Source organism: Sturnira hondurensis, unplaced genomic scaffold, assembly GCF_014824575.4.
Source record: "Sturnira hondurensis isolate 20B ecotype Veracruz unplaced genomic scaffold, ASM1482457v3 Scaffold0024400, whole genome shotgun sequence".
NCBI classification, from domain to species: Eukaryota; Metazoa; Chordata; class Mammalia; order Chiroptera; family Phyllostomidae; genus Sturnira; species Sturnira hondurensis.
In genome coordinates this window covers 6,536,873-6,548,251 of record NW_028097031.1, presented here as the reverse complement: position 1 = coordinate 6,548,251, position 11,379 = coordinate 6,536,873, and the positions used below count along the sequence as shown (strand labels likewise).

Below are 11,379 nucleotides of genomic sequence, written 5' to 3'. Positions count from 1 at the left end.
CTCCTCTGGTCCTGGGCCGGCTCATTCAGTAGCTGTCAGTTCATCGGGGGAAGGATTCCAAGAGGCAGAAGCTCCACCCTCTCCTCCACTCTCCTGACCTTTCTTGTTCGGTTTTCCACTCCCCAGCACTGCCCGTTCCCCACGACAGCGGACTGTGAGTGGCAGAGGCTTCCCGGAGCCCCTGCGGTGAGTCCAAGAGCGAGCGCAGCTGAACCAGCACCACAGCCGCGGGGGGGGGAGGGGGGGCCCCCCAGGGCTTAGAGCTGCCAGCAGGCCCAAGACTTGCTCGGATGCCCCGCCCTCTTTTTTTCCTTCACGCCTAATCTCTGTGACTTTTGAAGCTGGTTGCCCATTAAAATCTAATACAGCATTAATGTTTTCTTGTCTTCAATAAGCTAAGGCCTGCCTTGGGGGTTGCTGAAGTAAAACTTTATTACCAGTTACTGTATATCTTAGGCTAAAAGTGGGACACAGCACAGGCCAAGCTTAAAACATCCAGAGGCTTTTCCCCGTGTTTCACTGGATGACTCACTGCCAGTGCACAGGACCCACTGCCCCGACTTGCAGGCGATTGCCCCCAAAATCTCCTTCCACATTCACGTCCCTGTTTAATAAATTTGCACCAGTACTCACTTTCATGGGAAGAGTCTCTTATTTTTCAAGAGCTGAGAAATATCTTCAATGCAAGCACCAAGGACGGGGGAAGTCCACCTAGTGTGACAGTCCTCCTAATCTGCTAGCCGCCTTCCCATGGCCCCTCTGTCCCCAACGCTGGGCGGTGACAGCCGGCAAGTTTCCTCCAGTGCCATCGGAAGGCCAGAGTCCTCCTGCCTCTCACAGGGGGGTTGCGGGAAGTCTGGGCAAAGGCGCGGCGTTGGCACAGCTCATTCCCTTCTCTGCCCAGGTGGCCGGTGGTGTCCTGCAAGGAGGCACTGTCTCGGCTCTGGAGTCTCTGAGTGACTGAAGCGTGTTTCAAAGCAGCACACAGGGGCCTGAGACAGAGCTAGGGACAGCTGGACTGGAAGGACACATGAGGAAATGGGCTTCTTCACAGCCTGGGAGCCATGGAGGTTCTGTTCAACTAGCTGGCGTTTAGGTAAACACTTGGCCAGGTGCAGGCCCAAGGCAGCCGGTTGGGCAGCAGCCTGTGAACCGTGGCCAAAGGGCTGGGACCAGCTCCTGCCCCACCCCCACCCCGAGGCTGGGGACTAGTGCGCCGTGTGAGGACTAATGCTCATTACGGGGAGTAATGTGTGTTATGGGGGGCTGGTGCGCATTATGGGGGGCTAGCTAGTAAAGTGATGGGGGACCTCGTGTGCCAGCATTCCACAGCTGCTCATGCCATTGCTGCTCTAAACGCCTGTGGCACAATGTGTGGTGGTCAGAGGCCTCTGTGGAAGGAGGACCCCTCTAGGGGGTTCCTCATCTCAACATCTCAACTGAGATTTCCGTTCACACCGAGCTCCAGTCAGGCAGATGGAATCTCTTAGCAAACTTGAAAGAACCTTAAACTCAATATTTTAGTCTTTTTATAGTCAATGGTCTCCCCTGTTGTTACTGACAATGACAAACAGACACATTTCCTGCATAGCACACCAGCCAGAAAGCGGTGACTACTCAGAAGACACGAGTCACATGTCTGCTTGGTTTTCAGTTCGGAGTAAAGCACATCAGATCCCCTGAGACCGCCCCCCCTTTGCCCTCCTAACCAAAGCGACTCCTCTGTTGCCATCTGGCCAGTGACCAGCGTCAGCCGAGCCCTCTGCACCAGTCAGAGGAGTGGATTTATTACCTCTGAGATCCCAGCAGTAGCTTAATCGGAGAAGAAATCTGAAACATAAAGACCTTAGAAGACAAATAACAAACCACATGCAAGTACCAGGTGAATCGAAGGATCATGTGTTTGCCACCTATCAGCACTGGAGATCTCCCAGGAACTCCACACACATCCTAGCCGGGCATCGACGGTTCCCGAAAACGGCCCCGGGCAGCTAAATCTCGGCCGATACACCTGCTACAAGCGCTGCCGCCCGCGGAGCTGCCTGTGTGTGCGTGCGTTAACAGCCACAGCCAGGCTGTGGTGGCGGCGGGCTTTCCTGGAGCCTCGTGTTCGGCTTGGCGGCAGTGGCTGCCGGATCCGTCTCCAGACTCTCTGACATCTTGTCACAGATGATGTCCACCAGGCGCTCGAAGGTCTGCTTGACATTGATGTTGTCCTTGGCACTCGTTTCGAAGAACTCAAACCCTGGAAGAAGCACAGGAGTGCAGCCTGGTCACTTTGTGCTGCTGCTGATTGTGGGTGGGCAGCGACGGGGGGAGGAGCAGATGGAGGTGGACAGCGGGGTCACGTCGGCACACACATGCACTCGGGTTGTCCGCGTGCTGTTTCCTCCTCGATTCACTGGTGCTCCGGCAGGGCTGGTGGACAGACTGCCCTGTGGCCAGAGCTCGCACGGCAATGCCACACGCCCTCAACCCCAAGTTTGCCTTCCACCCTCCCCCGCCCTGGTTGCCACACACCCTCTCAGGATCTTTTCTAGAACTGGTGTTATCTGGCACTGTTTTCTTTCCTTGTTTTGAAATCTACCAAAGTGATTAATTTTCTTTTTGTTTTTCATTAACCTAAAGTTCAGATTTCCTGTCTTCACAGATTCTTTCACAAAGGGATCCATAGATGCCCAGGTGAAAGATCCCACTTTCACCCCCTATCGCCCCTGAAGGGCTGGGGTGTGGCTTTGGTGGCCTCCAGGGGGAGCCGCGCATCCTTGGAGTCACCACCAGCGTGCATAACCCTCCCCTAGAAATGTCTGAGCAGCCTCAGCCCGACAGCCTCCGGGGCTTTGTGCAGCTTGGCATGGTGGGTGATTGCTGCACACCTGCCATCCCTCAGCAGCAATGTTTTCACCAACAGCTGTGAAAGGGCACTTGGATAAGTTTCAGTTGAGCTGCCAGAATCCCAAGAAGGTATTTAAAAAGTGCAGTGACAGTTTCACTTGTGCTGATGCGTTCCTGTACCTGGGCAGAGGCGGCTTGCTCACTCTCTCTGCACTGTTTGCACTCCCAGTCTGGGGCTGGGCTAGCCACTCCGTTGCCATGGCAACCTGCCCAGGACACCGCCCAGGACACCACCCAGGGACTGCTCTGCTCCTTTCAGGGGACATTGATTTAGGAGGTATTGGGTTGAACACAGAAATACTTTCCTGATTCGAATTCCACACCCTATAAATCCTCTGGGTACGCCCCGCCCTATCTCAGCGCAGCCACAAGCACATGGAAAGGTTAAATCCTGTGACTTCATCCCAGCTCTTGGGGCCAAAGGACAAGAAATGGACAGATGTTTTGTGCTTATGTCAACCCGGAAATACTTATTCTCTTACATAGTACCGAAGGGTGGACAACAAAAAGCAATTCTCTTGAGTTACACTTTCTAATTCAGTGATGCTACTGTATATTTAGTTAGATGGCTTACCTGCACTCGACTCTCACTGGCTACTATGTATTCTGCCGTTGAAACCCGAGTAATAACTGTAGGGTTTGAGCCGAAGGCCCATAAACAGGGGACGCACGAGAGGCAACTACACATTTGATATTTCTCTCCCTCTCTCCTTCCCCTCTGAAGATAAATAAATAAAATCTTAAAAAAAGAAGAATCACAAAAACTGAGGCAAACATGACACCACCCGAGAAAACTAATAAAGCTCTAATAACTGCCCTTGAAGAAATGGAGACCTATGAACTCAAAAGAATTCAGAATAGTTCTCACAATGAAGTTTAGTAAACTATGTGAACACACAAACAACTAAACAAAATTATAATAACAATTCAAGAACAAAAAAAAAACATTCCACAAAGAAGTAGAAACCCTCACCCCCCCACCCCCAGAAATCCTAGAGCTGAAATACATGACTGAACCAAAGAATTCAAAAGAGAGTTTCAAAAGCAAATGCAACCATGCAGAAAAAATCAGTGATCTAGAAGACAGGACAGTTGAGATTATCCAATTAGAGGGGTAAAAGGGGAAAAAAAAACAGTGAAAAAAGTGAAGAAAACCTATAGGACTAATAGGACACAGTCAAGAGAATCAATAGCTGTACTATGGAAATTACAGAAGGATGGGAGAGAGAGATAAAAATGTATAGAATGTATATTTAAAGTAATAAGGAGAAAAATGGACATGCAGATTCACAAAGCCCAAGGAGCCCAAACAGGTTGAAACCAAATAGGGCTACACTGAGATACAATAAAATTAAGTTGTCAAATGTCAAGGAGAATCCTGAAAGCAGCAAGAAAAAAAAAGAGAGAAGTTACATAGAAGGAAATACCCCATAAAGCTATCCAGGTCAAAGAACAATGGGATGATATATTCAAAATATTGAAAGAAAAAAATCTGTCAATCAAGAATTTTATACCCAGCAAAACTGCTCAGAAGTGGAGACTACTTTCCTGAACAAACAAAAGCTGTGGGCCTGTCTTACAAGAAATGCTAAAAGAAGCCTTTGTTTGAAACTAAGGCAATGCTAATTAACATTGTAAAAACATAAGAAGGAAGTGTAAAACTCTGTTAATTGTAAATATATAGTTGAAGTTAGATTCTGTAATATGGTGATGGTGGTGCATAATTCACTTACAACTGTAGTTTAAAAGCCAACAAGCAAACATAGTGAAAAGAACCATAACTATGATAACCTGGTATTATCTACATAATATAAAAATATGTAAACTGTAACATCAATTACCTAAATTGTGAGAGAGAATGGAAATAAAAGTGTTAGGCTTAGACATGCTATTGAAATAAAGCTATTATTACTTTGAAGTATGGTTTTAGAGTTTTAGGATACTTTATATAAATATCATGACAACCACAAGGAAAAAATCCTGTAATAATTATACAGAAGATCATGATAAAGAAATCTAAGTATATTGATACTAAAGATATCTAAACACAAAATAAGACAGCAAGATACAAAACCAGGAACAACAGGTCTACAGAACAGCCAGAAAACAACAGAATGGGAACTGTAAGTACTTACCTAGCACATCAATAATTACGGTTTGCGGGAAGATGACCAGCCAACTGAGCCACACAGGCCAGGGCAATAATTACCTTAAACAGACTGAATCTCCAATCAATTTTGATTTTGAGACAAGCAAAAGTGAAAACAAAACATATATGGATACAAGCACAAGCAGGTCTAAGATGGAAATTCACAGCCATGACCACCTCCATGAGGAAATAAGATCCAAAAAACTTGATTCCATACCTTAAAGGACTACAAGAAAAGAGAACAAACTGAGCCCAATGTTAGCAGAACAAAAGAAAATAAATATTAGAGCAAAATAAATGAAACAGAGAACAGCAAAACAATACAAAGATTTATAAAACTAATAGTTGGTTCCTTGAAAATATAAATAAAGTTGACAAGTGTAGCTAGACCAACCAAGGAAAAAAAGAGAGGACCCAAATCAACAAAATTATAAATGAAAAAAGAAGACATTACAACTGATATCATTGCAATTGAAATACAAAAAAATCGTCAAAGGTTAGAATCAACAACTATAGGCCAATAAACTGGACAACTGAGAAAAAAATGAAAAAATTCTTAGAAACATAGAACCTACTAGGATCAAATTAGGAGGACACAGAAAATATGAACAGGCCAATTAGTAGTAAGAAGATTAAGTCAGTAAGTAAAAATCTCAATGAAGAAAAGCCTGGAACCAGATGGCTTTAGTGGTAAGTTCTACCAAACACTCAAAGAGTAATTAACAACAATCTACCTCAGGCTCTTCAAAAAATTGAAGAGGAGGAGATACTTCTAAAGTCATTTTACAGGAGGGCAGATCATACTTCCGATTTCAAGCCCTGCAGTGAAGGCATTATTCTGATAACAGAGCCAGAAAAGAACACAAAAAGAAAACCACAGGCCAATATCCCTGATGACTAGAGGCGCAACCGCTCTCAACACAACTCCAGCACCCTAACACAGCAGCGTCAAAGGGTCCTTCACCACGGTCCAGTGGGTTTCATCCCTGGGAGGCTGAGATGGTCCAACACACACAAATCAACTTCCGTGATACGTCGAGGTTAACAGACTGAAAGAAAAGTTATCTACCATCTCAACAGATGCAGAAAAGGCACTGGGCAAAATTCAACATTCATTCACATAACAATTCACAATAAATTAGGAGTAGAAGGGAAATTCCTCAGCAACCAAAGGGAAAGGTCAAAACCTTTTCTTCTGAGGTCAGAGACAAGGCAAGGCTTCCGGGCCCCTCACTCCTCTGCCGCCAGTGCCCGGACGTCCTAGCGGTCAGGCAGCAAAACATGCGAACGGCTCCCTAACCAGAAAGGAAGGAGAAAAATCTCTCCTTGTAGATGACATTTTGTACAGAGAAAATCCTAGAGACCCAACAAAAAAACCCATTAAATCTAATAAAAAATTCAGTGGAGATGCAGGCTATAAAATTAACATACAAAATTCAGTAGCTTCTGTATACACTGAAAAAATAGGTAAAAATAATCCATGTATAATAGGATCAAAATCAGTAAAATACTTGTGAATAAAACTAACTGAGGAGGTGAAAGATCTTTACTGTGAAAACTTCAGGACACTGGTAAAAACTGCACTCCACTGACACAGGCAGGCAGAGGTGCGGGAGTCCAGGTGAGAGCCGGGGGCTGGGATGGGAATCGGGAGGGGCACACAGAGGAAGGGTGTGGGGAGGAGAGTGGCCGGCGGGGATGGAAAGCTGAAGTGTCCCTGGCGGGGGGTGGGGGGGGTGCAGCCCCCAGCAAACAGAAAAGCCTGCCGGAGCAGGGGAGGAGGAGGGGGGCATGGAGGCCCAGCATTATACAGGAGAGCCCAGCAACAGAGCAGGAGGGATGAAACAGCCAGGACAGGAAGGCCAGAAACACGCATATCGTCCAGTCGTATCCACGGTTCCACATTCCACGGTTTCAGTTACCTGGGGTCAACCGGGACAGAAATACTCCAGAATTGGACAATTCATAAGCTTTAAATGGCTCATTGTTCTTGTGTGATAAAATCCCGCCCCGTCCCATTCTGCCCCACTGGAGATGTGACCCGTCCCTCCGTCTGCGTCTCCGTGCTCTGGGTGCTCCCGCTGTTCGTCCTTGTGAAGCTTCTCAGTGGTCAGATCTGCTCTGCGGGGACCACCGTGCTTCTGCTCGAGGGGCTGTTATTTCACTCCCCCTCACGGCCCCAGAGTGCACGGGCACTGCTGCTGGCTCCCGGTGTGCCAGAGAGAAGCTGGGGTGTGCTTCCTTCACAAGGGAAAAGTTCTTGACTTAATAAGGAAAGGAAAAAACGCATGCCGGGGTGGCTAAGATCCACAGTGAGAGCAAATCTGTCCGTGAAACTGTGAGGAAGGAGAAAGAAGTCAGCACTCACTTTGCTGTCACAACTCAAACTGAAGAGGTTGCAGCGCAGTGTGCGGTAAGAACTCAGTTAAGATGGAAAAGGCATTCAACTTGCGGGGAGAAGATGTCTAATCAGAAAACCGTTTGCAGCCGGAGGCATCATGTTGTGCCACAAAGCATGAGCCTGTATGAGGGGGTTAGCAAGGGGTCCCCGACATCAAGCCATTTACTGCAGTTACCCAGATTCAGGACGAGGTTTGGCATTTTATCATCTCATGTCATCACAAGAAGAACAGTGAGTCCAGGACAACGAGGTATTTTCAGGGTGGGAGAGAGAGGCCACATTCACATAGCTTTCATTACAGTGTTCTCTTACAATTGTTCTGCTATTATCAGTTACTGCAGTTAACCTCTTACTGTGCCTAGTTCACAGGCTACATCGCACCACAGGCGAGTGTGTCCAGGGAGAAACATAGAGGCTGGGTGTGGTGCTGTCTGCTCCTTCAGGCACCCGCTGTGGGTCTGGGAATGTGCCCCCTCCAGTAGGGGGCGATGCAGAGCCTGTCTCTGGCACTGTAACCTTTGCCCCTTGAGGGCAGGGGTTACCTGCCCTTGTGTTCCCAGTACCTGGCGTACTGAAAACACTGAGCAAACGTTTGGTGATTTACATTGGATGTTTGGTGATTTACATACGAGGATTTTAAGGAGCTCGGCCTCAAGTCAGTTGCATCAAGTGCCCTCAACTAGGAAAAGCAAATGCTCCATGCGGATAAGTATCCACAGTGGAGAATTCTTCGTAACCAAATGGATGATGCAACAGTGCTGAGCCACCTGCCGAAATGGTAGACATTTAAAAAACTGAGCTGACCTGCGTGTGTGGGAGACGGCATTCAAACGCTGCATCTTACCAGACCTTTTAAAAAACACAGCACAGACCTTCAAAACCTTTACTGTGCACTGTGAGTGTGCCTTTGCCCTACACGCGATCGCTCGTGAGTACTTGTGGAGGCCTGTGTTGTCATGAGGAGAACAAACCACATTAAAGGAGGTAAATGACCCTCTAAGAAAGTGCAAATAACGGTTGCCACAACAACTGCTGGCCTGTTTGGATAGAGAGAAAAGTAAATCACTTAGAAACCAATGGGAAAACTTGCACGGGAACACAAAACGTTTCTGCCTTTCCAACCCAGAACCTTCCCTACACTTCTCTGCACTTCGAGGAGGGCCTGGGCTGGTGCCGGGAGGTGGGGGGTGGGAGGAAAGGCCCCCACCGGGGCCTCCTTACGTTCTCCTGTGACCTCATCTTCACAGTGCCCACGCTGTTTGCTGGAGTGGTAAAAAAGCTGAGCCCATTTTCTGGCTCTTTGGTAACAATATCATTACACAATTCTGGGCTCAGGTCTAAAAATTCTTTGAACCAAACGATTTTCAGGTTTATAAGTGACAAGTACATCTGTGTAGAAATTTCTTCCCTAAAGTGGCACAGCCCTGACTAGTCAAAAGCAAGGACACAACACAGGGATGGTGGAGACAGTCTGGACGCCACCCTGACCACCCTCTTCCAGGTCTTCCTTCTCTCTGTCTGCGGGATTCACCACCCTCCATCCCTAACTGCCTCGGGTGCTGAGGAGACTGGGGAAAGAGGGCCGAACGTTTCAGACAGTGGAAGAACCTTGTTAATGGGGAGAAGAGGCCCAGGAACGAGATAGGAAAGGTCCAAGAACCGCTGAAGAGCGCCGGGAACAGGTGTGTGAGCGTGGGCAGCTTGAAGAGCAGGTGGGTGCAGGCCTTTGGCTGAAGGAGTTTCGTCTCCTAAGGAAACGCTCAGGCTCTCAGATGGGGTTGTGCAAGTTCATTTACGAAACCACCGAGTGGTAGAGTGATCCACTGAGGGCGTTGAGTCCCTTCACACAGTGCTTTCGAATGACAGCCCGAGGCCCCTTACTGGGTCCTATGAATCCAATTAGTGGGTGCGACAAGAAGGAGGAGGAGAAGAAGGAGAAGAAGAAAGAAGACAGAAAATATAACGACTCTCATGTGGTAAGAATAAGTGTATTTTGTAAAACTTTGGTTTCATTCTGTCCTCCTCTGCGTGTACGTACTAAGCTGCTAGATGGAATGCACTTCTCACCATAGATCCTGGTCAATTAGGTTGGAGCGCCAAGCCTTCCCTGCTAAGAACCCTCCTAATATCTCCCATGGTTGACAGAAGAAAAAGAAGGAGAAAGAAGAGGAGGAGGAGGAGAGGACTTGTTCCACCTCCTCTGCTCCAGGGCTGGGACGTCCCCCAAATCCACCACCTACTCCCCACCAATACACCAGGTTCCAGCTTTTCTGCTCACTGTCCTCTCCTGTCCTTGCCCCGTTGTGCCTGGATCACGACACTCCTCTGTGCTTTGTGCTCTCTGTACACATTCTGCTCTCCTCAGGGACCGTCAAGTCTCTATTGCCTTGCCTCCCACACCTCTTACCAGCTGCTCTGCTGTTTCGCAGGCTTTCTCTCCTGCCGGCCACCTGCATCGTTCCTCACCTGCTCCGGCTCCTCCCCCGCCCACCTCCTCCTCTTGGCATCTCTCTTGCTGGCTCTGCTTCCCTCCCCTGGGGCTCCCCTCTCGGCATCCACCCTCTAGGTCACGGTCTCCCACTATGCAGTCCGTGTTGTCTTATTATTTCTGCTTTATCTCCAGTCAGCCCACTCAAGTGAAAGGAACTTGAGCCTGGGGACAGTGAAACTCATGTTTTCACCCCTGTGATGTCTGACACAGTGTGGGGCATACAGCAGGTGCTCAGTAAAAATGCCTTGGGTTATAAAATCAACAAGTCCTTCCTTTGCATGGAACCCTTACCCCACACCCTCCAGCGTTTTTCTCTGAAGATACAAGGTTTGCACTGGAAGTGGCTTTGCCATTTCTGAAGCTCTCCCTCTTCCTCTTATCTCAGTTCATCTCCTCTCCAAGGACTTGGGAGAGTGAGCAGGGTTATGACGCTCATTCCTGAGAGATGAGGAGATGAGTCCCCAACAGACTTGTGACGGTAATGCGGCTTGTACGTGGTGTCCCTAGAACAGAAGCTATGACGTGACCTATTCTGTGCCACCTCCCCGCTCCAGTGGACACGTGAGAACAACAACAACCACACAGCATGTGCTCATTCTACGCAAACTCTGTGCGGAGGAAGAACCCAAGTAACTGGCAGCCAAGGCACATCCTGCGTTTCTCGTGGAGCGAGGAGCCGAGCACCTGGCACCGGGTTAGAGCTTGGGCAGTCTATGCCGCTTCTGCACCTGTGTGTGGGAGGACGCCACGCACTCAGAGACGTGCTGGTGTCCACAGTAGGGCTGACAATCTTGCCACTGAGCCCGTCTTGCCAATGAGTGGGTCTCTGGACAGAGCCACACCCACCCACCACGCTCTCCCCGTGTTAGCCAGCTCCTCACCAAGCTGCTCTCCCAAGCGCTGTCCTCTCTCTGTTGAGATGACGCGCTCGTCCTCCATGTCACATTTGTTTCCCACCAGAATGACCTGGGCGTTATCCCAAGAGTAGGTCTTGATCTGAGTTGACCTAAAAGAAGAGGAACAGGCACAAGAAGAAACAAAAGATCAAAGGAAAGCTGAACAGCATAAAATGAAGAAGAAACACGTCACGCACATGATGGTAATAGCCAACAATGAAACCCAAATTTGGAATTAATTACTTTGGCAAAATTTCACCCGTACACTCACCAGATATGGAATGAGCTGGAAATGAAAGCGCAGCGACGCTGTACCAGGAATTCTGTGTTTGATGAGGGGCTGCCCCCCACCTTCACAGCTAGAGGGGCCAGCCATTCCTGTTTGCCTGACACACTCAGCGCCAGGAGTGAAAGTCCCATGTCAGAGAAGCCCCTCAGAGCTGGGGATGGGCAGTCACTCGACAGCCCACCACGGAAACGTAACTTCCTCGTCACAGCAACACCGGAGAAGGCTAAGTCAGCTGGGGCTTAGGAAACCTGAAGGTAA

The 11,379-nt window shown here is 48.4% G+C and overlaps 1 protein-coding gene across 3 annotated transcripts in view; it reads right to left on the bottom strand.

The window, feature by feature from the left end:
- Nucleotides 1-551: 551 nt before the first annotated feature.
- The window catches only part of RAB3C (RAB3C, member RAS oncogene family), a 65,205-nt gene continuing 54,377 nt past the window's right edge, over nucleotides 552-11,379 (bottom strand). For all 3 annotated transcript variants that reach the window (XM_037038497.1, XM_037038498.1, XM_037038496.1), the window contains exons 4-5: nucleotides 10,818-10,942; nucleotides 552-2,245 (exon numbers count right to left, since the gene is read on the bottom strand). In XM_037038497.1, coding sequence (XP_036894392.1) covers nucleotides 2,058-2,245; nucleotides 10,818-10,942 — 313 coding nt within the window. In that variant the 3' untranslated portion in view covers nucleotides 552-2,057. The remainder of the gene's footprint in view (nucleotides 2,246-10,817; nucleotides 10,943-11,379) is intronic.